Source organism: Tachyglossus aculeatus, chromosome 7, assembly GCF_015852505.1.
Source record: "Tachyglossus aculeatus isolate mTacAcu1 chromosome 7, mTacAcu1.pri, whole genome shotgun sequence".
In the NCBI taxonomy this organism is placed as follows: Eukaryota; Metazoa; Chordata; class Mammalia; order Monotremata; family Tachyglossidae; genus Tachyglossus; species Tachyglossus aculeatus.
In genome coordinates, this window is record NC_052072.1 from 58,553,127 (window position 1) to 58,580,237 (window position 27,111).

The 27,111-nt window shown below is 43.5% G+C and overlaps 1 protein-coding gene across 1 annotated transcript; it reads right to left on the reverse strand.

The window, feature by feature from the left end:
* Positions 1–433: 433 nt before the first annotated feature.
* Positions 434–25,619, reverse strand: ATIC (5-aminoimidazole-4-carboxamide ribonucleotide formyltransferase/IMP cyclohydrolase). The gene is made up of 16 exons (XM_038749544.1): positions 25,539–25,619; positions 18,676–18,802; positions 16,641–16,717; positions 15,766–15,832; positions 14,654–14,742; positions 14,125–14,276; positions 13,889–14,045; positions 12,635–12,760; positions 10,213–10,320; positions 9,385–9,470; positions 7,719–7,808; positions 4,444–4,572; positions 4,216–4,308; positions 3,945–4,127; positions 2,024–2,179; positions 434–706 (listed from the first exon to the last, which is right to left on the reverse strand). Exons 1-16 carry the CDS (start codon positions 25,555–25,557, stop codon positions 587–589), a joined length of 1,779 nt encoding a protein of 592 aa, XP_038605472.1. The 5' UTR covers positions 25,558–25,619; the 3' UTR covers positions 434–586.
* Between the last annotated feature and the right edge of the window lie 1,492 nt (positions 25,620–27,111).

Sequence of the window (27,111 nt, forward strand, 5' to 3'; positions counted from 1 at the left end):
CTCCTTTGGACCTGCAGACAGAAACTGTACACCAGCCAAATGAGAAAAGGAAATATAATATGAAAATGGAGGAGTTTTCGTAGGAAGTCACAAATAAGAATTTCCTTTCTAAGTATTCCCTAGTGACTCCGGGTGTCAAATATCTTCCCTATAATACGTTTTACACTTTACTCAATTTGCCATTTCATTCCCATATTCTTGAGCACGTAACATTTTAGCAGACAAACCTACACATCCCATTTGAAATTGAATAACCTTCAGTGTGGAGCGGTGGGAACAACCAACAGGAGAAAATCCTGTAACATCCACTGCCTTGCAGAACTCATTCGTTCCCATGGCTTCAACTACCATCTCTGCATGGATGATTATTTAATCTGTACTCTTGTGCCCCAAACCCAAGATTACTTCAGCTAAAAAACATCCAAGAAGAAGAAACCATTAACATTACCTTTATTCCTTACAAACATACACACATAGCATCAGTGTTTTGCAGTGCACTACAAAAATGATCAAAAACTAAGGATTGAATGCTGAATGCATCACTAAATGCTGAAAGGAGGCGAAGAAACGGCATTTCTGTAAATGATTAATGATGGAACAGACGAAGATTGGTATGAATGAGGGTTATTCCAAGTTCATCACAGGCTTCGATCACAATCTGGTCAGCAGTTGATCCCGATGGTGCAGCAATAAACTTTACACCACTCTAAAATGAATATTTTTGAAAGATTAACAGGACACCACTAAACAAAAAATATCATACAGCAAAAACAATTCCCCTAAGTAATTATTTTTGGCCCTAATTGGGCTGGCAAAGAGCTGAAGCTGGTCAGGTTACTAAAAGTTGAGAAAAACCCAGCCAAGTAATTTAAGGCCAGGAGAGCAGAGTCAGGTTCATGGGGCATAAATACTTGCCTGGAATTAATTGATCCATCATATTGATTGCATGCTTACTGGGTGAGATAATAATGATGACATTTGTTAAGTGCATATTACATGCCAAGCACTGTATTAAGCATTGGGGTAGATCCAAGATAATCAGGTTCCACATGAGGCTCATAAAGTAGGAGAGTGAAGAGGTGTTGAAATCCCCATTTTCGGTTGAGGGAACTGGGGGAGAACGAAGTTAAGTGACTTGCCCCAAGATCCCTCAGCAGGTACGTGGCTGGGCGGGAAAGAGGGCTCAGGGACTCTCTGCTGTATTGTACTCTCCCAAGCACTTAGTACAATGCTCTGCACATAGTAAACACTCAAAGAATACCACTGATTGACTGATTTTTAAGCACTTGATATTCACATCATCAGCCCCACAGCACTTACATTCATATCTGCAATTTATTCATATTAATGTCTGCATCCCCTTCTAGACTGTAAGCTCCTTATGGGCAGGGAATGTGTCTATTGACTCTTTAATAGTGTACCCTCCCAAGCACTTAGTACAGTGCTCTGCACCAAGTAAGCATGTGATAAATACCATCTGTTGACTGACTGATTCCCAAGCCCGTGCTGTTTCCACTAGGGTACGAAGCTCCTCCATCCATGTGCTATTGTCCCAGTGAGCAAAGGGTTAAGTACACATGTCTGACTATCTCAGAATGAGCCTGGATCATCATCACTGCTAGACACCCTGCTGGTTTAAAGGGGGTCTAAAAGTCCCCCTTTTAGACTGTGAGCCCACTGTTCGGTAGGGACTGTCTCTATATGTTGCCAACTTGTACTTCCCAAGCGCTTAGTACAGTGCTCTGCACAAAGTAATCGCTCAATAAATATGATTGATTGATTGATTGATTGATTCAGATAGTTTCTGGAACGAGGGGTAGTCCAGGAGGGGGCCACAGATCCAGCCCAGGCAAGACAGATCCAAAGAGAGGATAGAAAAATGTGAAATAGAGGCTTTTAGGAATGACTGTGCCTAAAGTAACCAATTTCAAACACTTTGGCCACGGTACCCCAAAAAAAAAAAAAGGGAAAGAAAAATCTTCCTTCTCAAGCTGCTTTTTTATCGGTTGCAAAATACACCTACCTTTTTAGCTCTGTCGACATTATCTCTAAATGGGAAGAAGGCATCAGAGCTGACCGACACTTCATTCAATGTACCAATCCACTCCTTCTTTTCGGCTTCGGTTAATAGCTCAGGGACTTCCTCAAACATTGCCTTCCACTTGGCTAAATCATCATCCTACAAGAAAACGTACAACATTACATCATCTTTCAAAAATTGGGAGATGGATTATTTCAATGCCAGAAATCAATTTGGGGCATTTCCCCTGGTGTACCAAAATTATGAATAATGACATTTCTTTGCCATCCCAGTTAAACATCTGTTTTCCAGTCAACTATTATCATTTAATGTTGATACCTTTTTATAAGAAAAAATGGGATTTAGGTCTACCAAAAGAATTATCACGTAACCAATTTAGTTCTACATGACTTTAATTAAACCCTACAGATTTTAATTCTTAAATTCACCTTGGATTGGCTATCTTTACTCTATTGAAGTGTACACACGTGAAAAAACAGTTACTTCAGGGGCTTCAAAGAAATCTTACTGCTTATGGCTGACAAGCAAGAATTTTTTGCTTATTCATTCATACAATCGTATTTATTGAGTGCTTACTGTGTGCAAAGCACTGTACTAAGCGCTTGGGAAGTACAAGTTGGCAACATATAGAGACGGTCCCTACCCAACAGTGGGCTCACAGTCTGCCCAGAGAATCTTGAGTGATATAAAAGTACAAAAAAAAATCCCTCTAGAAATCTGTTCTTGGATTTTTTTCACATATGATGATGATGGCATTTATTATTATTATTATTAATAATAATAATGGCATTTATTAAGCGCTACTATGTGCAAAGCACTGTTCTAAGCACTGGGGAGGTTACAAGGTAATCAGGGTGTCCCTCGGGGGGCTCACTTATGATTCATTTTGTTCAACTCAAATAATCCAGCTACTTGTCCTGTAAACATAAGGTCCTGTAGACATGAGTCAGAGTGTTTCTATTTAATAGATATCCAAATCTGCAGGCTGGTTTTCTTCTTTAAAAGAGAATGTCTATTTGCTAAGATAGACTTCCTAAAAAGTGGAGAGATGAGTAAATTTCTGGGAAAATGACTGAACAGAGGGTCTAAAAACAACAATATTAAACAAAAACTAATGCAAACCCAGCAGTAAAAATACAAGATAGCGCATAGCAACACCTCAAAAGTTTTCCACTCTTACTGACTGCAATAAATAACACTTTTGTGAAAGAGACCATATTACTTTGACCTTGTTTTCATTCGATGACAATCAGCATTTCAGCCTGAAGTTGAAGTGTTTGAAGTAGAGTCAACACTGAATGATTCAGGCCCTGCACTCTCCAGATTTTGCAATATTCAGGCTCTTTGCCTTTTCTCTTCCATTTTGTTCTCTGACTTTTGGCCATTTTGCACTTACCAGAACTTCATAAATTTGGATAAAGGATATAAATGGAGAGGATATTTATTCTAGACCAATTTGCTACTCATTAACAACTCTGACATAAAAACTGGTGAAGGGAGAATAAAATACACTTAAATTCAGCTTATTAATAACCTGTGGGTATTTGCGGTTTTTAATTATCATGACTACTTAGCTGTTGACTGTACTGAGGACCAAGTGCTGAGAACTGGAAAGTATGACAAGGAGAGAGAAGAGTTATGGAGGTCTGTCACTTTATTTTACTTAGTTAGAAAGACCTTGATGAGAAAGAAGTAGTTAGGAGAAACAGAGCAACAAAGTCCCCAGACTCTTACAAATACGTGCTCTGGAAGGAAAGGGGGAAACAGAAGAGTTTAGGGGAAAGGGATGAATTTAGGGCAAAGATTGTTCGTCAAATCAGGTCACAGACATTTTTTTTTTACTGCTGAAAGATGAGAAACCACATGAAGCTCAGTATCAAACCATGCTGAAACAGCCACATACCTCACCGATGGTTCCAGTGACATATTGATCAATGGCATTGGAGATCTCGGCTCTCTTCACTCCCGCTTTAAATTTCATTGAAAGCACTCGAGGGTGATGTCGAAGCCACCAACAGTTTGCCTTGTCACCAGCAAGGCGTGTACAGTGTATTCGGGACTGCTGCCCTGCTCCAATGCCAACAACCTGGGACAAAATGAAACCAAAACAATGGGCCTCAGCCAGTTTACATTAATTTCTATTGGGCATCACTTGGTCAGAGTAGCTTGCTCACCTGACCGTTCTTGGCATAGCACACTGAATTGGATTGGGTGTACTTAACAGCGATGCTGGCCACGATGAGGTCTCGGATAGCAGACTCAGGCAACTGAAACCACAAAATGAAAATCAGTCATTTGGCCTTTTATATCTTTAATGATGTTGTCCACTGAAGCTTATCGGGCAATAACAGGAGAAAGAGCTAATTGGCTTAGAAAAAAATCAGTCACATTTTCAAACTTACGGTTTTATTTTTAGTAACGATATTGCTGAATAATGACTTGTCAATGACTCCATTATTCCTCTTCTGACTTAGGTGTAATCCAAAGAGTGTTCGAATTTCATTCTCATCTGGTTTATAATTTTGGTCCATCTAGAGAACAATGTAAAAAAAAAATGATGGACTTCACAAAATTATGGACATGAAATAGCCCCAAAAAACACATCTCCCATGACAACATATTTGAAACGTGGAAACTATTCTGAAATAAATAGCACTGGCATAAGCCAAATGTCTAGTTCAATCGATGGTATTTATTGAGAGCTCACTCTGTGCAGAGCACTGTACTATGTGCTTTGGGACAGTACAATATAGCAGTCAGTAGACACATTCCCTGCCCACAAGAGGCTTACGGTCTAGACAGGGATTGAGGTTAATTTAAACAAATTACAGATGTGAATGGAAGTGCTATGGGGATGAGGGAGGGGTGAGTACCACGTGCTTAAAAGTTCTACCAATCAGTGGTATTTATTGAGTGTATACTATGTGAAGAGCACTGTACTAAGTGCTAGGGAGAGTGGAACAGATTGGAAAAGATAAGCAGACATAATTATCCATAGAAAAAAAATAAACCTCAATTTCCTTGTTCCCCTCAAAGTGCACAAAATATTTTATAACAATGTCAGTTTGTTGATGATCTGGTGCCGCCGTCCAATAAGTAGCAACACAAAACCTTCCTATGCTAGGAAAGGTTCATAATGGTAGCACTACAGAGCTCCTGAAAGGTACTGCCAACTCAGAGACTTGGAGGAGAGAGATACGAAGCAACAGTCGAGAGTGTCCACAAATACCAAAGGTTGGTGAAGAACCATTAAGTGCTATGGATGGCTGATGAAGGGAAACAGCCTGGGAAGGTGGTGCTTACTTAATGAGGGATGCTTTCTGGAGGAGGTGTGTTTTCAGGAGGGCTTGGAAAATGGGGAGAGCTACGTTAACTGTGGAAACAATAAAACCATTTGCATTACATGGCTGAGAAATGAAGAATGACATGGATTTTGTGGGTTGTGAGCACTCTGTCTTTTGAGGACACTTGCCTTCCCATGAGCTAATCAACTGTCAAAACAGCCAGACTACCAAGAGTTGGACTCAGTCTAAGGGGGAAAGAGAACAGGCATTTAATGCCCGTTCTATAGACAAGGGAAATGAAGCACAGACAAGTAACTTATCCAGGGTCAGAAACTTGTCCAGGATTAGAACCTAGGTTTCCTGACTCCCAGCCCTGTGTCCTATCCTTTAGGGTATGCTCCGTCTCCTGTGCTTTCCACACACTTTTTGCTTAAGGACAAGTTCTGCACTTTTTCAACTTGCTTGATTTCTCCATATGTGAAAAATTTTAAATTATTTATACTCAGCCTCAGGAATTTAAATTTAGAAGAAACCATACAATAAAGCATACTTATGATAAACACATGTGATTCAGTAAGTGGATTTTGGGGAACAGATGGTCTTCAGATTCAAAGTCTAGATGAACAGAGCATTTTCCTTTGAAACTGAACCAACATTTGACATTCTGAAGTAATCTTTTATATTTTGCATAACCACCCTAATCACAGGGCCAATGGTGATCACTTCTAAAACCAACCTGCAGCCCTGCCATCTGGAGCTCTCCAGGAGTCATATTAAATGGCAGCAGAAGTGAATTCTGTGGTCGTCCCACATGCTGGGATTCTTTGAGGTCATCAGTAATGGACAAATTTTTCTTATAAAGACTTTGAGTTTTCTTCAAAGTTTTGAAATGAACTACTACCCTTAAAAACAAAATTATTTCATCTTCAAGAATAGTGTGTGTATATTTATACACAAACACATATAAAGTGTGTAAGTACACACATTCCTACTACTACACTGTATTGCTAGAAGGTAGTACATTATACATACTAGAGTACGGAGAAGAGATATTTATATCTGCTAGAAGTCACTAATAACGATGCATGTGGGTCAATATAGGCCCCAGAGGCCCAACCAAACTGTGCACAAGGACTGACTTTTTTTTTTTTTAAGTGGTTCCTGGCGCTGGTTTCTCTTTTGCCTTCTTACCTCATTATTTTTCAGCAGCTTCTTGCTAAGAAAGACTGCAGAAGCACAAGACTCCCAGTTTTCAGCTAGGATGGCTCATTGTCCAAGACTTTCTTCTACTGTAACCTTCACTCAGTGCTATCCTTGGGTAAGCCTCCCTTCCTCCTTGTTCCTGATTTTCATTTGCTATGGCAGCCGTTTGGGGTATCTTACTCCCATCCATCTCCTCACACGTCAAGACCAGTGCAGCTGTACTGAGGCGAGCATACCTTCAATGCTAGTCAGTCAACTGTATTTACTGAGCACTTACTGCTTGGGAGAGTGCAATACAACAATATAACAGACACATTCCCTGCCTATGACGAGCTTTCAGGAGTCTGACTTCATTGTTTGTGATCCTGATGTGGAGGACGGCCTATAAGTGAAACTGATGGAACTGCTCAAGGAATCAGATGTGGAATCTATGGGGAGGCCATGTCTCATTTCCACAGAACGCTGGACACCACGGCAGCTCTATAGATCTCTGGTTTGGTCTAGAGCCTAATAAAACTGCCACACACTATTCTGGACAGTCTCTCAGCAGACCCTGTGTGTGCCAGTTTTCTTGATTCAATCCTTATGCCCTTATCTTCTGTTGCACTGACAGTGCCTGTGTTGCTAACATAGATTTTTGGCAATAAGCGTGGCTTCTTTTCATTTAGGCTGGTTGGACAACCATATTCAATGCTCTTTGGTAAGCCCTCATACTGTCACAGCTGATGACAAGTGCATTTTTCCTACAGAAAATAAAATCGGTGCTCCAAATACTTGATGGTTTATGGTAGATTTCAAATGAAGGGGTCCGTTTAACTACATCAAAGAGGCTCCCGGTAAATGAGAGAACCAGAGACAGGTCCAACATAATAACCGTAATTCTGTTAGGTGACTTCTTTTACCCTGCCAAATCATTAAGAACATATTTTTGCAAGATGACTCCATTAATGAAATGTTTTCCTTAAAGTTTATGATTCCTACATTTGCTAAAGAATAATGAAATGAATACAGAATTATGAAAATACAAAAACACAATACGGTTGTTTTTGAATAGAGAAAGGGGAAGATACATAAATGAAATAGAGAAGTCATTTGAAGTAAAAATAGGAGGTAAAGGAAGCAAAGGGAAAAGAGAAGAAAATGCTACAAACAAGAGCGACATAACTTAGTAAAACACAGAATCCACTAACCTGAAGGACACAGTAGTTCCCATTTTTCTTTTTGGATAGTATTTTCAAAGCTTCCTCTTCATACCCTGGTGCAATAATGCCATCGGATACCTGTCAACAAACACAAAATTAAGTCTCCAAAAGGCGATGGAGGAAATTTTCTCAGCGTCCCTCTAATGAGCTGCACGTGAATACAGATGGTGAGAATTGTCCAAGGGGTTTTTGGCACACAGCACTTGGGCTCTATAGGTGCTTGGTGAATTTCCCGTTTAGATTAATATCTATCTCCCTGTCTTAAGACTGTCAGCTCATTGTGGGCAGGGAACATATCTCCCAAGCACTTAGTACACAGTAAAGCACTCCATAAATACCACCGATTCATTGGTTCCCTTCAAGGATTTAGTCCAGTCTGACAGCTATCAAAAGGGGAAAGTATGGGGCAGGCAATGCTAACCAACCCTCACCCCTTTATTCAGGTGTGGAGTGTGCAGCTGCTAGTGGGCTACCACAAGAACCTTCCACAACCGATTCTTATGGATCCTTCGACTTCCGTGGGCTCCTTTGCAAAGACTAACATTTATAGTCCAGCTCCTCATGTGACGTTTCGATGTGACACTTGCTGGGTTGTCTAAATACTTATCACTACAGGCTGCCAAAGGGAAGCCAGAAGGATAGAAGCAAATGAAGTGGACAGTGTCAGTCTCCCGACCTCCCGGACAAAGTAGTAATTAAACAACAGAGATTTTAAACCAAAAATCTGGATGAACTTCTGAATGATCCTAATTTGATACTGGTCCTTTACCTAACCTGGTTTCACACTCCCTTACTGTCAATTACTTAATCAAGAGGCGCTATCACAGTGGACACTTTTAGGCAACACATACTGAGTATAAGAATATAAGTCTCTGTTAATGTTTAAGAATCTCAAGGAGCAGTTCAGTTTTAATATTTCAATCCCCCTCCCGCCCCAGATTTATTACAAATATGGTAAAATAAATATAAAAATAAAACCCGGTTTTATTATTCAAATTCATCCATTTTAGAACATCTTCATATGAGATACAGATCTCACACTAGTCTAAAATGGAATCCTTATTGCTCAAATTGGAAATCACAATTACAAAAGCTTTGATTTTTCCATGTTATTTTTGAGTTATCGGATCAATTACACTTTATTTTATGGTATTTAAGCTTTTCTGTGTGTCAAGCACTGTTCTAAGCACTGGGTTGGACATACGTTAATCCAGTTGTACAGTCCCTGCCCTACATGGGACTCACAGTGTACGTACGAGGGAGACTGTTCTGGAGAAAACTTAAAAGTACTACATGAAATTTTAATAACAGTACGCTATCTCCATGAAATGACTTCCAACACAAACTTCTTAATTTAAAAATTACCAACTTGACTGCAGTAGGTCACCTAAATAAGTTAAAGACAGCATTTTCATACAAATGTAAAAGTAAACCTCACCTCTGCTGCTGCTGTGCATGTGCTAATGCAAAACTGCTGCGCTTGCAAGATTGTGAGTTCAAATGTAACTGAATATTTGACCCCTGATCCATTGATTATAAATTCAGTATAAACTGTGCACTTCAATATCTGAAGTACCAAAAGAGGTAACCTCCCTCACTGATGATGCTGAACTGCGGTAAATGTATTTTTTCCCTTTGTTCACATTTCACTAACCTCTCTGGAGATTATTTTAGCAGTAGAAACATCACAAACATCAGACAGAGCAATGAAATCACCAAAAGATGACATTCTATCTGCCCCTGGAAAAAAATAACAAACTGAAATGAGATCCTCGTTCAAAGAGAAAACTAAAACTAATCATATAATCTGTTGAACCAGATTCTGTCTTTTTATCGCTAAGAATAAATTGTTTTGCCTCAAAGGGAATTATACAGAGGAAAACTGGACTCCATTCTTCTGTGGCCAATTTAGTCACGGCTAGAAACTAAATCAACAAATAAATTATTAAAAGTAATCAGATCAAAGATGTCTAGGGAAATTTTATGTTCCAATTTTCTCCTCAAATAATTTAGCTGTTCAAATTCCATAGCTCTTGCAAAGTTCCTGAAAGGTCCATTCTGTAAGTAAAATGCAAAACAATACTGACATTTCAGGATTATTAAAATCCCAAATACTAGGCAACTCAAACCTAGAATATAGACAACTAAAAGACGTCTCTGGGCTCACTCTAAGACATGGGAGACTTTCGACAAAGCACCTTGCCATTTTGATCAATGACCAATTTTGAGGAGGGAAGTTGGTTGTACCAAATCCACATGCCTGAGTTAGAACTAAATCTAGCACCTACTGTATTAAAGCATCTTAACTTGCATTCAAGTCCTGAAACATTAATACTGCCTTAAGTACTATGGGGAAAACAAAAATAAAAGATGAGTTCAGAAATGTTATTCTTATATTTGAAATTCTGTATTCATTGCTTGTATTAAAGTTAAACTGTTTTTCTTTTCAAGTATTTTTTTTCCTCTATTCTGTCCAACTAACCTCTTGCTCTTGCATATGCAGTGGACAAAGGTGTAAGGTTCTTATAGAGATCATGCACCATACAGACTTGGGCTTCTTCTTCTGAAAGTGGCACACCAATAGCAGCACCTGGTGGGGAAAACCATAAAACAATTCAAGAGTGAAAGCACAAGTGTAAATTCCCCCCCAAAACCCCAGAACAAAGTAATTTACTTACGCTAGCCTAGTATGCCACCTTTATTTGAGTGGGAGGGCTCCACGGGGAGGGCGGAGATGGGGCAAAAATGAGAAATGCAGATACACACAGGGCTGGGGAGGCGGTTAAAGATGGGAGACATGATGAAGCAGTATGCCACAAGGGAAGTGTGACCGGGGAACATGGTGGGGGATCTGGCAGGAAGCCCACACACCACTCGAGGCCGGGGACAAGAAGAGCCTGGAGCGCCTGTTCTGGCTTAACTAATGGCTCTGTCCTCAGCGTCCCAATTCGGGCAACTTGGGAAGTTGCCGTCCTCCAGGAAAGTGAGAGGAACTGCCCTGCTATTTGGAGAAGTGTAGGAGGCAGCAACTGCTCTGTAGAGGCCCCAGACGCCATGGCAAATTTGAGATTAGAGCCGGCAGGTAATGAAGGGAGGCCTGTCAGGCAGCCTGCTCCCGAGGTTTGCCACCTCTTTTCCACCTTTCCTCTTTGATTTCCCACTACAACCCAGCCCGCATGCTTCGCTCCTCTAATGGCAACCTATTTGCTGTACCCCTATTTCGTCCACCTCACTGCCGACCTCTCACCCAGGACCTGCCTCTGGCCTGGGCCTCCCTCCCCCTTCATATCTGACAATCACTCTCCCCACCTTCAAGCCTTAGTAAAATTACATGTCCTCCAAGAGGCCTTCCCATCCTAAAATATCTGTTTGAATCTGTAATGTTTATATGACTGTCTCCTCCGACAAGCTTCTTGTGGGTAGAGAATGTGTCAGGCAACTGTGTTATACTGTAGTTGCCTAAGAGCTCAGTACGGTGCTCTGCACACAGTAAGCACTCAATAGGTACAACTGATTGATTCTCTGGGGTCAGAGGTGGTGAAAAGCCCTAATAATATGCCAGGGGAGCCAGAAGCGGTACCTGCAGTCCTCCTGGAGTGCCTCCACTATTGCTTGTAGCAATCCTAAACCCACAGTGATATCTTGAGCAGTTCCCAGGCTTCCCTGGCTCCTCCCAGCTGCTAAGAAAGATACCCTACACCATCTCTGACCAATTTAGATCCAGCAAATCCTACCTGCTAGAATCCACTTTCCTGCCAGAGAGAGAGCTCTTGTCCACATCTCCAAATGGTGTATGAATTTACCCACTAGCAACAAGACATTACACAGTGAGAAGCCCCACGGTTTAGTAGAAAGAGCACGGACTTGGGTTCTAATCCCGGCTCTGTCTTTGGCTTGCTGTGCAACCATGGGCAAGTCGCTTCACTTCCCTGGGATTCAATACCTGTTCATTCTCCTACTTAAGACTGTGATCCTCACATGAGACAGGGACTGTATCTGACTTGGTTAACTTGTACTTATCTCAGTGGTTAGTACAGTGCTTGGCATATAGTAATTGCTTAACAAATACCTCAACTGATATGACATCTTCTTTATCTGGGCACATGGGTGGAAAGGGGTGAGGGCAGATATTATCTTCTACCACTTAATTCTGAGGAACCACCTTTCAGTTTTAAAACAGCCCCTTTCCCCACGATAAACAAGTTGAAAGGGGTAAGGTTCTGAAAACTTTGGTATGTTAGTCCATACCGGGGTACCCAAAACCTTACAAATAAAGGAGTAGCAAACCTAACAATGACCAAGAGCTGTATAGTTTTAAAACACAATTTTTTTTCTTTATCCAGAATGCTGAGCAGACATGCCAAAGGTGGGAAGGAGGGAGGTGGTAGCGAGTGATAACAGGTGCTCCTGGGGGATGAGGAGGGACAGTATTGGCAAGCAAGAGACAGCCAGGGCTTGAACTGGGGCGCGGGGTAAGGGAAGGGGGGTAGGATGGGAGAGACCCACCACTACCACCCTTCCCCCGTCTCTCCCACTCCCTAACTCCTGAAGTTCTGGGCCAACAACGATGGGACTACTGCCATGCCATTGCTGCCAAAAGCTCAACACCAACAGTGTGGCAAAATAATGAATAATAAGCCACATGTGCATGAGATGCACAGCAAATGAAGAGCTGCTACTCAGTGCAATTTTAAGCCACGGGGACAAAGACAATGGAGTCTGTAGAAAGAGTACTAAGCTATCAAAACCTTGTGTTTAGTCCCAAATGAAATGGCTAGTTACACACTTACTGTTATTACTGTTATCAGAGCCTCGACAAAAAACACATCCCTTTCAAAGGAAAAGAAGAGAGCACAAGAGAGAACATGCATAACATATCCATGGCGAGGAAAAAGGCAACTGACCTGCTGGGCTGACATGCTTGAAAGAGGCAGCTGCCGGAATGCCTAAAGCCTCTCTGAGTTCTTTCACCAGCTGCCAGGCATTCAGGGCATCACACAAGTTTATAAACCCAGGGGATCCATTGAGAACTGTATACGGCACAGAGACGCATCATCAATAGAGACTCAAAAAGTTTACAAAAGGGAATGTTGGTTTAAAATCATCAATGGTATTTACAGAGGATTTGAATGCAAGCACTGTTCTAGAAGCTTAGGACTGTGCAAAAGTGTACATCATTTTTTAAGGTTTTAAAGCTGTACCACATTTGTGAATTTCTATCTTTTAAATAGGCCATGCAGAAAAAGACCTGTGATGCACATTTGGTGTATTAATGTGCACCTCAAAAAATGTTCAACTTCAAACATTTCTGCTTTCATAATAGTATAACCATCAGACCCACAAGAAAAAGAGCTAGTTTACATTACAGAATAAAAAACAAGATTTTGAACATGGAGAACAAGGTAATTTGTAAACATTCATTCACTGGTATTTACTGAACACCAATGAGTGCAAAACGCTACTCAGTGCTTTAGCTAGTACTCTCAAGGAGTTTACAGTCTAATTGACAGCTACATTGAGAGCAAGGAGCTCATCGGGAGTTGCCGCAGAAGCTGCCACGAACCCTGCTCAGTGAGCTTACAATCTTAAAAATTTAGCTATAGTGAGTAAGAGCCTCTAAATCCTAATTCCAACTAAGGCAGAAACTGAAATATGACAAAAGAAGTCAATCTGGACTCAAAGTGGAGGAACACATTGTTCTGCCTCATGTCTTTAGCTTTAAGAGTAAAATCTCACTCATTTGGACTAAAGAGGTTGGCGGCAGATTTGACTATAGTACAGTGTGCCTGACAAGCTGAAGCTCAGCTTCTCAGGGGCTGCTTTGGCCTGTTATATTGTCTGTCTCTTTAAATCCGCTTAGGACGGCTAACCACATGGAAAATACTCTCCTCCACGTTTCTGCCTTTGAAACTCTCCTGTCATTTGGATTTTAACTAAGGCTCATTACTCTGGCTACCATTTCTATTATATAGGACTCTCCCAAATGCTTAATACAGTGCTCGGCACACAATTAGCACTCAATAAATACAGTGGATTGACTCTATTAAAAACCCAGTGTGGTTCAAAATCATCCTTAAGATCTACGCCTACTTTAATAATAAAATATAATGAACTGAAACAAGTCTAGACTGTACTTAGCATAAATCTTTAGACGTTACCTGAAAGAGGAAGTTTTGGCAGGACTGTGTATAACTGAGCAGGGGTTTGATGAGGGTTCATTCCATACCTCAGAGGGATCTGAGATATTCCTTTACTGTACTCCTTTCTGAAGTAATCTGATATAGCTTCATCATATTTGAAAGTGTGAGTGAAAGCCTACAAATACAGAAGCACTTTTAGTATGCCGTTCTAGTCACTTCATTTAAGAACAAGCCTTTAGGAGGCCTTTCCGAACCTTCAGTGCTAGCTGACGCCGGGTCTCCAAGGAGGTATCTTTAGTATCAGACTGTTCCATCTCTGAAGCTACCATCGCATAGTCGTTTGGGTCACACACCACTGTCACGCGAGCATGATTCTTAGCTGCAGCTCTTAATAAGGTGACTCCACCTCAAGAAAAGGAAACAAAAAACCACCCAACGTTTTTACTCAAAGGAAACCTGCCTGCCACATTTATAAACAGCTGAATTCTCAATTAGCTATTGAATTCCCAAGCCCACCAGTCTCCTCCCAACACAATATTCAAATGCAGACTCTGCCACACAGTACAAGTGAACCTGACAAGAAAACTGCTGGCTAACCACTGGACAAAGACCCACAATAAACTTTCTCTTTTCAAAAACACAAATCTGGGAAGCACTTATTTTTCACTCATCAGTAATTACTATCAGAATGACAACTGTCAAATAGTTTCATAATTACATTTAGGATGTTTGCATAGCCAATTTCATGCATAAACGGAATGAAGACAGTGATCCTCAACTTACCAATATCAATTTGTTCGACTGCTTCAGCTACGGTTACATTAGGAGAAGTTACAGTCTTCACAAAAGGATAGAGATTACATACCACAATGCTAAAATAAGGAAGAAATGGATTAATCAAAATGGGTTTAATTAATCCATGTAAACCTCACTGATTACTGTCCGACTAACATCATGATCCTAAAATATTTTTTTATGAATATACCTAATTTGACACCCAAAGAGGTCTATATAATCTGAAAGATTAGCATGGCTCAATAAAGGTAGAGATGTGTCTCACAAAGACCAGAGAAAATTAGAACAAGTACAAATTGTATTTTGCGACATAACTAAATATGGCACAATTCCCTTTAAAAAACCAAATCCAATCGGTGCTATAAATGCAGGGAAAAAAATCTAGTTCAAGAAATTAATTTGTATCAAACTAGGTTCTTTTAAATGGTTTGATAAAACTAGAATGCTTCTCGATTATAGGTTTGTTTTATTTTCCATTTATAATGATTTTGAGAATAAACAAAAAAGTTTTGCTTTCACAAAAACCAATTAACCTCTGTGAATAAGTATTGCTTCCCCTGTTAAAAGGTTAATGGGACACTCAATGTGCTACTTGGAACAATTATTATTCAGGCAATCCTAGGATTTATGACAATATTGCTCCTGAAAACCACATCTTACATCAAAATAGTCTAAGTCAAAGCCCATTTTCTCATAAGGATGTTATAAATGGGCAACTGGTTTCTGAAATAAGACTGGGAACCCTGAAATAAGATTGGGTACTCAAAATGCAAACGTGTTCAAAACGCAGCACTGCTACATGACAACCAAAGGGTGTTAACTGGAGCATATAATATTGAGTTGATATTGCAGAACTAGAAAAAACTAGACCACCTGATGGAAAGATCAGAGACAGGTATACCTTCTGATGGACAAGACAGCCCTCTCTAAGGGGCTGGTTTTATAATCACACCATCTAAATTTGTCTTGAAGCCCATATAACAACTTGACATTATGCAAACCACTCTCTCTGCATTAACACATATGCCCTATTATAATGTTCCAGTCATTTTCTGGCTCCATTTCATTCTGCTATATGAAGGGCAACTTCAAACGCTTACCTTATAAGGCTGAAATCAAGTCTGGCCATATCTGCCTTATCATCTGGAATATTACGAGCCAGGATCCCTAGGTTATAAAGCAATTAAAAGGAGTATTAGACTCTAAAATGAGGTATCAAGATAGAACAAAATATAGTCAACAAATACACTTTATCCCAACATTTCCTTAAGCTATCACCATTTTTTTCTTTACCATTTGCCCTCTCACCCAAATAGCTTAGGAGTGCTTTCATTACTTATATTTCTGCAGGGCCTAGGCAAAACTTCCACTTAGTACCTTTAATTTTACAGTACTCTTTTCCTAGCCTCAGAGCAGACAGCAAGAAGGTGGCTGGGGAGGAGGGAGAACAAATCCTTGTGCCTGCTCCCATTTCTGCTTATACCCTCCCAAATGCCACTGCTGACTGTGAAGCAGGCACCATAATGGCAAGAACTTACTCACGCCTGACACCAAAACAGCTGTAGCGTTTGTGGCTCCAGTGATAGCCTAGAGATTAAGAATGTGAGCCCAATGTGGGCAGGGACTGTATCCAACCTGATTTGCTTATATCCACCCCAGTGCTTAGTACAGTGCCTGGCACATAGAAAGTGCTTAACAAATACCATAATTATCATTATTATTAGGTTGGACACAGTCCATAACCCACATGGGGCTCACAGTCTTAATCCCCACTTTACAGTTGAGGGACCTGAGGCCTAGAGAAGTGAAGTGACTTGCCCACGGTCACAAAGCGGACAAGTGGCAAAGTAGAGGCAGACACAGTTCTCTGTGTCACTGCATTCCCTGAATATCCCCTCAATTTCTCAGGCTTCAAAGCCACTGGCAAAACCCATGAGGTTTCTTGGGTACTCGAGATGTCTCAGCAGCAACTTACCTGCATGAACTGCAGGATGCAGTGTTTTCACACGACCCCCTAACATTTCTGGGAATCCTGTCAGCTCAGAAACGTCTCTAAAAAGAGAGAGCAAGTAGAAAGTTGCAACCAGTTCTCCCTAGGACTTTTAATTACCTGAAGCAAATTTTAATTATGGGTCACAGATAGCAGCCAATCAGAAATGATACATTCTGGCTTTTTTTGGTTAGAAAGTACTCTAGGAGGGAGACCTCATTTTTAGATAACATCAGGTACCCTGCTTCCTGAAGCATAGCAGACATAACATAGGTGGGTTTTTTTTAACAGATGGGAGAAAAAAGAAGAGCATGCAAGAGAATGTCAATTCTTTAGTTGAGATGTCACCGACCTATGGCTCTAGTGCTATATCTTCCTCGTCCAAGTGAAGATCTTGAGGCGGGGAGGGAGGTGGAGGAAAGGACATGAACAGGAAGACATTTAAAACCACCCCTGAGCATGTGCTGTGTGAGGGTGGGAGGGGGGCCATGAAGAGAAAACACCTGAAAGGAGCTGGGGGTCAAGGCTTGAGGCAACCCCAGATGGAAAACAACAGTTGGGGCCCAGAGCAGCCTAGAAAGGAAGTGGTGGTGGCCATATATTTTGGTGCCCAGGACTGGGCAGGAGAAAACTGCCCCCGGGGGAGCTCCTGACACCTTCCTCCCCTCCACCTCTTCCTTGCCCCTTTCTTGGGGGGGGGGCTCACCTCCCTCAGGGGATCCCCCATCTGGTGCAGCAGGTTGAGGAGGAGCCAGAACCTAAGTTGCTTAAAGCAGCTGCCCCACGGACAGAGGGAGTATTGCGGCTGGGGGCTGGAGAGGGGCTTGGAGTGACCCAGTGATTGGGGGGCAAGGTTGCTGGAGTCTCAGTTCCCCCTGACCTGAGGCCAGAGTCATTACGATTCACAGGCCGCTGCTGTCAGCTGGCCCCCAACTCAGCTCTAGAGAGTGGGGTCGCACAAGCTTTTCTATCAGTTTAGGACTGGGCAGATGTGGGGGGTGGCAAGGGCCATGGCCTAGGTGCCCTAGACACCAGGGTCAAGGGAGACGCCCAGGTCATGGGCAAACCAGGGCTAGCCCAGACGGCATTACCTTGGAGACATTTCGATGACCACTCAATGTCACTTCAACATGGCTGCGACACTCCCTCTGCCCTGATACAATCATCTCTCTGCACCCCAATTTCTCCATTTTGCTTAACTGTTCTGCACAATGGGATGGCCAACTTTAGCTTTGTTCTAGATTGCTAGCTCCCTGACAGCTAGAATCACCTTTATCAGTTCTGTTGTACTCTCAAGGACTTAGTAATAATAATAATGATGATGATGATGGCATTTGTTAAGTGCTTACTATGTGCAAAGCACTGTTCTAAGCACTGGGGGGGGCTGCAAGGTGATCAGGTTGTCCCACGTGGGGCTCCTAGTCTTAATCCCCATTTTAAAGATGAGGTAACTGAGGCTCAGAGAAGTTAAGTGACTTGCCCAAGGTCACACGGCAGACATGTGGCAGAGTCGGAATTCAAACCCATGACCTCTGACTCTAAAGCCTGTGCTCTTTCCACTGAGCCAAGCTGCTGTAAGCACTCAATAAATACTCCTGATTGATTAGATTAGGGGGTCTAGACAGACCCATGGCTTGGTCTATTAGGCTATTAGGCTTTCCTTGGACTGAGGTGTACCTCTGACAGGGAATTCTCTCCCCACCACTTCAGGGTCACCAAAGCACTCGGGAAGTGAGCCTGAACCACTTAGGTACATATCCTTTAACTCCATAGCTTCTTCCTCCCTGAAATGTATTTCAGCCTGTCTTCTCTGATAGACTGTAAACTCCTTGGTGGCAGGCAAGTGTTTTTACCTAAATCAGGCTTACTTAGCTCACTGTTCAATTAGCAAGGATTTTAGATTTCAGTTTAGCTTGTGTTCTAACGCTTTGGTTCACAAATAGAATACACCGATCCAATGCTTACGCTCTTTAATTTATTCTAGTTGGCTATCATGTTAAAATTTTGGAAGTTACCTTACCTGACAGTGTGGCCAGCATCCCTCAGAGCTTTGGCTGTTCCTCCAGAGGCAACTAGAGACAAACCTGATGAACTCAGACTTTTTGCAAATTCTACAAGGCCAGTCTTGTCTGAGACACTAAATAGGGCTGAAAAAGACAGAAAATAGTTCTCATCACATGGGTGGCTGGATCAGAGCTGGAAAAAATATATACGAAAATTATAGTGGTCATCCACTAATTTTAGGAGCCATAATCCAACACCAGGATGTCTTGAATCTTGCAGTATGTAGTTCTTAAATCTGGAAAGGCCATACGGATTTGGCTCCTCCCTTCAAGATTATCTTGGAAGTTTCATTCTATATTTACCCTTATTGTTCTAAGTGACTCCTTGCCCCATTTACATTCCCAACTGTGAGGGTCAGAGACCATGTAGAAGTACTTATCAGATTTCAAACCAAGAAATATCATTACTCCTATTTCTGACTCTCTCTTTTTTGTTTTCCCCTCAAGATTCTTTCTCTGTCTCCTATTGTGTGTGCACTCCCAATCTATGACTCTTAGTGCCTAAGGGTAGCTATTTTCATTCATCCATTCTTTCAATCGTATTTATTAAGCGCTGAGTGCAGAGCACTGTACTAAGCACTTGGAAAGTACAATTCAGCAATGAGACAATCCCTATCCACAATGGGCTTACAGTCTAGAAGAGGGGAGGCAGATACCAAAACAAGTAAACAGGCATCAAGATAATTAAATAGAATTATAGATAGAATACATATACAAAGATACATATAATCATGAGGGTATTTATGTTTCTCTCTATATATGAATATATATTTTCCTTTTTGATCTTGAATGTGTTTGTTTCCAAGTGTTGCAGGGAGGACAGGGAGTGGGGAAGAGTACAGCTGTCAACTTTTTGGAAGAAGGGGAGGAAGAGTCACAACACCCTTCTAAAGTTTGGCATCCCGGGGACACTTCCTTTAAATTCACCTCCGCACCTTTTTGGGCAGGGGAAGTAGCCTTGGCCAGCCAGGCTCACTCCACTTCTTGCCCCCTGCCTGGCGGGCACAGCCCCTCTCTCTAAGGGGCCAGGCGAGTCAACTCTTGCCCTGGCACCCATGAAGGACAGCCTGCTTAAACTGGCACAATCTTTGCAACCCTTTCTGGACTAGGGCCTCCCACCTATTCGGGCTCAGGTGACCCAGCCTGAGAGCCACTATCACCTGGCAGAGGTGCACAGTCTGTTCTGCTCCGTACGGATTAGAAGGCCTCTGGGTCAAGTGAGGACTCTCGTCCTTCCTCACAGCCCAGGATGGACAACAAAAGCTGGGACAATGAGGGTAAGATAGTTCTCTGAACACATACTGCACACAGAGCACTGTAGCAGGCATTTATAAGAGTAAAAGAGAATTAGAAGACATGGTCCCATGTGCCTGCTTCTTTTTATTTTCCTCCAACAGCCATTCATTGCTCCAAACCAAATTTGTCCTCATGCTCAAAATTAATCACATTTATCCAGTGCTTACTGTGGTGAGCCCACAACAAGCTGACAACAAGGAAGAGACTGCGAAGCCATTGATGAGCTTTACTGGAGCCAGGTGACTGCAGGCCTGTGGGGGCCCTGTTCTCAGCAGTAACGGGCCACAGCTGCCATGCCTAAGGCAGATAAAAGGCGGCCCTTTGGAAACACAAAGAGGACCTGCTGAAAGAGGGAACACCTGGAGACGTGCAGAGAAGCAAAAAGGAAGCATGCTGAGAGCAGCACTTGGAAGCAGAAAGAAGAAGCCTTGGCAGGTTGGGCTTCTTTGGCCAGACTGGTATTGGACCCTTGGGTGGTGGAGTGAGTGTATGCCACTCCCCTGCACGTTGGTAAAGCTAAGTAAAGACTTTCCACTATAACCGTGGTGATTGGAGGTGTGTTTTGAACTCTTACTTCGTGTCCCATAAGTTCCCTGGGTCCAGGAAGGTCCTGTTTGGCATGAACTGGGGGCTTGTGACACTGTTCGGAACACTGCAGGAATATGCTATCAACAGAGTTGGTAGACACAATGCACAAAATTAAGTTTAAGCACTCAGCGGCAGGGGCTCTGAACAGTTATCAGTCCTACCTCCCTCTTCCCCTGTGAGCCAGGCTAGGTTAACACATACTGGGCACATACACTTTTATTACCTAACTTCAAAGTCAATTCAACTTAACAATACAATAAGCATTAGCATAGTCATTAAACACTTATGTACTCAGCATTGCATTAAACTGGGGTAAATGTGATAATTTTCAGCTCCTAAACACTTCCTTCCTACAAGGGGTTCACAGACTAGAACATAAGGAGAGAGGGTTTCTTATGTCCAATTTGCAGAGGAGGAAACTGAGACATTGAATGGCTTATACAAGGCCACAACAGAACTGGGACTAAACCAAGGGTCTCCTGACACACAATCCTTGGGTATTTCCACTAGACCACACCTCTAACCTCATTAGACAAGCAGCAACTTGGCCAGGTGGAAAAAACAAGGGCCTAGGAATCAGAGGCCCTGGGTTCTAATCCTAGCTCTGCCACTTACCTCCTGTGTGATCATTCATTCAATTGTATTTATTGAAGACTTGTGTGCAGAGCACTGTACTAAGTGTTTGGAAAGTACCATTTGGCAACGGAGACAACTGCTGCCCACAACGGGCTCACAGTCTAGCTGGGGAAAGACAGACATCAAAACAAGTAAAGGGTCATTTAATTTCTATATGCCTCAGTTTGCTCATCTGCCAGCTGATTCAATACTCTTTTCCTACATTTAAGTACTTTGTGCTAGGCACTGTACTAAGCGCTGGGATTGATACAAGTTCATCAGGTTGGGCAAGATCCATATCCTACATGGGGCTCACAGTCTGCCCCCATTCTACAGGTGAGGCAACTGAAGCACAGAGATGTCAAGTTGATGGGGGCCCCCTCATGCACCATACCTCCTTCCCTACAGCACCTGTATGTATGTATATATGTTTGTACATATTTATTACTCTATTTTACTTGTACATATCTATTCTATTTATTTTATTTTGTTAGTATGTTTGGTCTTGTTCTCTGTCTCCCCCTTTTAGACTATGAGCCCACTGTTGGGTAGGGACTGTCTCTATGTTGCCAATTTGTACTTCCCAAGCACTTAGTACAGTGCTCTGCACATAGTAAGTGCTCAATAAATACGATTGATGATGATGATGATGAAAGGTTGCAGATACTGTTTGAATGTACGCGGTCCCGGTGCCATATCTGGTATGGGCCTAAGACCCTGAGCCCACTGGCTGGGTCCAGGAACCAAATCAAATAGAGGTAGACTCTGCCCAGCTCTGTACCAAATCTGCACCCATCCAGTCCCCACTGTTTTCAAATCTACCAATCACTGTGATCAGCAACAGTGGCATATAAGCCCGTTGTAACGGGCACTCGGGGCCTTTTCCCTTAAGGAAATGAGCCCGCCGGGTGCGTTACCCCCTATTCGGTCTTTGGCCTTACCAATAAAAACTTTATTAAAACTTTCGGCAGCAACATGCTGTCTAATTCTTTAGTCGCCTGGAGACTTGGTGGCCAACCGGAACAACTGCCGCCATCAAAGTGACTTGCTCAAGGTAGCACAGCAGACAAGTGGGATCAGAACCCACATCCTCTGACTCCTAGGTCTGCGTTCTTCCCACTGGGCACGCTGCTTCCCTATTTACTGTGACTCATGTGGGACCTAATTATCCAGGACCTACCCTGGTGCTCAGTACAGCATTTTGCACGTAGTAAGCATTTAAACGCCTTTATTATTATATAACAGCAGTTTAAATTTAATATAGGGTAGCTTTTTCCTGCAGGCTTTGGAATCATTTATCATCTTGTGAGCCCGTTGTTGGGTAGGGGCCGTCTCTACATGTTGCCAACTTGTACTTCCCAAGCGCTTAGTACAGTGCTCTGCACACAGTAAGCGCTCAATACGATTGAATGAATGAACCTTCCTTGATGGCCCAAGCATCTTGGGTGTTGTTCCCAGGAGGTCCTGGTTCAGCCATCAGTGTCTGCTTGGCTGGGTGGGGTTGCCCCACCAGCCCCCCACTAATATTAATAATAATGGTATTTGTTAAGCACTTACTAGGTGCCAAGCACTGTTCTAAGCGGTGGGGTAGAAACAAAGGAATCAGTTTGTCCCACATGGGGCTCACGGTCTTAATCCCCATTTTACAGATGAGGTAACTGAGGCCCAGAGAAGTTGAGTGGCTTGCCCAATGTCACACAGCAGACAAGTGGTGGAGCTGGGATTAGAACTCACGACTTCTGACTCCCAAGCCTGTGCTCTTTCCACTAAGCCACGCTGCTTCTAATAATTATGGTGTTTAAGCGCTTACTGTGTGTCAGACACTCTACTAAACGCCGGGGTGGAGACAAGCAAATCGGGTTGGTGAGCCCCTGTCCCACGTGGGGCTCACAGTCTCAATCCCCATTTTACAGATGAGGGAACCTAGGCACAAAGAATAATAATGATGGTATTTGTTAAGCACTTACTATGTGCCAAAGCACTGTTCGTTCATTCAATCGTATTTATTGAGCGCTTACTGTGTGCGGAGCACTGTACTAAGCGCTTGGGAAGCACAATTCTGCAACAGATAGATGCAGCGCGGCTCAGTGGAAAGAGCCCGGGCTTGGGAGTCAGAGGTCATGGGTTCTAATTTTGACTCTCCCACGTCTACTGTGTGACCTGGGGCAGGTCATTCACTTCTCTGAGCCTCAATTCCCTCATCTGTAAAATGGGACGTGGGACCTGATCACCTTGTATCCACCCCAGCGCTTAGAACAGTGCTTAGCACATAGTGTTTAACAAACGCCATCATTATTAATCCCCGCCCACCAAGGGCTCACAGTTGAGAAGGGGGAGGCAGACAACAAAACAGACAGGCATCAACAGCATCAAAATAGAGAAACAGAATTCTAGATAGATCCACATCATGAATAAAATAAACCTTATGATAAAGATGTACATCTAAACACAAGTGTTGTGGGGTTCTAAGTGCTGTGGGAGATGCAAGGTCAGGAGGTTGCTCCACGTGGGGCTCAAAGCCGCGTGGCTTCGTGGAAAGAGCCTGGGCTCGGGAGTCAAAGGTCGTGGGTTCGAATCCCTACTCGGCCAGTTATCAATCAATCAATTGTATTTATTAAGCACTTACTGTGTGCAGAGCACTGTACTAAACGCGCTTGGGAAGTACAAGTTGGCAACATAGAGACAGTCCCTACCCAACAGTGGGCTCACAGTCTAAAAGGGGGAGACAGAGAACAAAACCAAACATACTAACAAAATAAAATAAATGGAATAGATATGTACAAGTAAAATAGAGTAATAAATATGTACAAACATATATACATATATACAGGTGCTGTGGGGAAGGGAAGGAGGTAAGATGGGGGGGATGGAGAAGGGGACGAGGGAAGTTATCAGCTGTGTGGCCTTAGGCAAGCCACTTCACTTCTCTGGGCCTCAGTAACCTCATCTGTAAAAAGGGGATGAAGACTGTGGGCCCCCAATGGGACAACCTGATCACCTTGTAACCTCCCCAGCACTTAGAACAGTGCTTTGCACGTTGTAAGCACTTGAATACCATCATTGTTATTAACTTCTCTGGGCCTCAGTGACCTCATCTGTAAAACGGGGGTGGAGACTGTGGGACAACCTGATGACCTTGTATCTCCCCCAGCGCTCAGAACAGCGATGGACACAAAATAAGCGCTTAAACACCATTATTATTACTATTCCTCCCCATTTTCCAGCTGAGGGAACTGAGACCCACCCAGAGCAGGGAAGTGACCGATCCACGGTGACGGCGCGGACAGGCTGCCGGCCGGGCCCAGCGTGGCTCAGTGGAAGGAGCACGGGCTTTGGAGTCAGAGGTCATGGGTTCGAATTCTGACTCCGCCACATGTCTGCTGTGTGACCTCGGGCAAGTCACTTCACTTCTCTGTGCCTCAGTTCCCTCATCTGTAAAATGGGGATGAAGACTGTGAGCCCCCTGTGGGACAACCTGATCACCTTGTAACCTTCCCAGCGCTTAGAACAGTGCTTTGCACATAGTAAGCGCTTAATAAATGCCATTATTATTATTATTATTTAACTTCTCTGAGCCTGTTACCTCATCTGTAAAATGAGGATTACGACTGTAAGCCCCACGTGGGACAACCTGATCCCCTTGCATCCGCCCAGTGCTCAGAGCAGTGCTTTGCACATAGTAAGCCCTTAATAAATGCCATCATTATTATTATTATTACTTAACTTCTCTGAGCCTCAGTTACCTCATCTGTAAAATGAGGATTAAGACTGTACGCCCCACGTGGGACCACTTGATCCCCTTGTATCCCCCCCAGCGCTCAGAGCAGTGCTTTGCACATAGTAAGCGCTTAATAAATGCCATCATTATTATTATTACTTAACTTCTCTGAGCCTCAGTTACCTCATCCGTAAAATGAGGATTAAGACTGTAAGCCCCACGTGGGACAACTTGATCCCCTTGCATCCGCCCAGTGCTCAGAGCAGTGCTTTGCACATAGTAAGCGCTTAATAAATGCCATTATTATTATTACTTAACTTCTCTGAGCCTCAGTTACCTCATCTGTAAAATGAGGATTAAGACTGTAAGCCCCACGTGGGTCAACTTGATCCCCTTGTATCCCCCCAGTGCTTAGAGCAGCGCTTTGCACATAGTAGGCGCTTCACAAATCCCCTCATCATTTTCCAGGCCGCGGAGGGGGGTTTGGAGGCGCGCGAGGGCCGCCCTGCCCCCGGCGGGGGTGACAGCCGCGCGCCCGCCCGCCGCCATTTTCCGGGCAGGACCGGACCGGACCGGACTGGACCGGATCGGATCGGTCATTACCTAGCTGAACGGCGTCCATGGCGATGACCGTTGTCTCCCGGGCAGGGGCGAGACGGCTTGTGCGCGTGCGCAGAGAGCCAGATCTCCTTCCCCCCTCCCCCCCTCCCTCCCACGTGCGCACAGGCAGCTCGCGCCCCTCGGCTCCCGCGCGCCGAGGCCCCGCCCACTGGCTCCCGGAAACCAGCGCGCATGCGCGCGCCCGCCCCCTCCCCCACCCGCCTTTACGCTCATCACTCATTCACGGGGACATTCATTCATCATTCACTCATTCAGTCAGTCATATTTAATAATAATAATAATTATGACGGCATTTTATTGGAGAAGCAGCGTGGCTCAGTGGAAAGAGCCCGGGCTTTGGAGTCAGAGGTCGTGGGTTCGAATCCCGGCTCTGCCAACTGTCAGCTGGGTGACTTTGGGCAAGTCACTTCACTTCCCTGGGCCTCAGTTCCCTCATCTGTGAAATGGGGATTAAAACCGTGAGCCCCCTGTGGGACAACTTGATCACCTTGTAACCTCCCCCAGCGCTTAGAACAGTGCTTTGCACATAGTAAGCGCTTAACAAATGCCATCATCATCATCATCAAGCGCTTACTATATGCACAGCACTGTTCTAAGCGCTGGGGAGGTTACAAGGTGATCAGGTTGTCCCACGGGGGGCTCACAGTCTTCATCCCCATTTTGCAGATGAGGTAACTGAGGCCCAGAGAAGTGAAGTGACTTGCTCAAAGTCACACAGCTGGCTATTGGCAGAGCTGGGATTTGAACCCACGACCTCTGACTCCAAAGCCCGGGCTCTTTCCACTGAGCCACGCTGCTTCTCATTAAGCGCTTACTATGTGCACAGCGCTGTTCTAAGCGCTGGGGAGGTTACAAAGTGATCGGGTTGTCCCACGGGGGGCTCACAGTCTTCATCCCCATTTTGCAGATGAGGTAACTGAGGCCCAGAGAAGTGAAGTGACTTGCTCAAAGTCACACAGCTGGCTATTGGCAGAGCTGGGATTTGAACCCACGACCTCTGACTCCAAAGCCCGGGCTTTTTCCACTGAGCCACGCTGCTTCTCATTAAGCGCTTACTATGTGCACAGCACTGTTCTAAGCCCTGGGGAGGTCACAAGGTGATCGGGTTGTCCCACGGGGGGCTCACAGTCTTCATCCCCATTTTACAGCTGAGGTAACTGAGGCCCAGAGAAGTGAAGTGACTTGCCCAAAGTCACTCAGCTGGCTATTGGCAGAGCCGGGATTTGAACCCATGACCTCTGACTCCAAAGCCCGGGCTCTTTCCACTGAGCCACGCTGCTTCTCATTAAGCGCTTACTATGTGCACAGCACTGTTCTAAGCGCTGGGAAGGTTACAAGGTGATAAGGTTGTCCCATGGGGGGCTCACAGTCTTCATCCCCATTTTACAGATGAGGTAACTGAGGCCCAGAGAAGTGAAGTGACTTGCCCAAAGTCACACAGCTGGCTATTGGCAGAGCTGGGATTTGAACCCATGACCTTTATTTATTTATTTATTTATTACTCTATTTTTTATTTATTATTACTCTATTATTACTCTATTTTACTTGTACATAT

Excerpts from the sequence above, each read along its gene's own strand:
- ATIC (XM_038749544.1), bottom strand. Across the intron at positions 15,833-16,640 it reads GCATCCTGCAGTTCATGCAG|GGATCCTGGCTCGTAATATT; the intron begins GTAAGTTGCTGC and ends TTTATAACCTAG. Across the intron at positions 4,573-7,718 it reads GGAACTACTGTGTCCTTCAG|ATGGACCAAAATTATAAACC; the intron begins GTTAGTGGATTC and ends ATTGTTCTCTAG.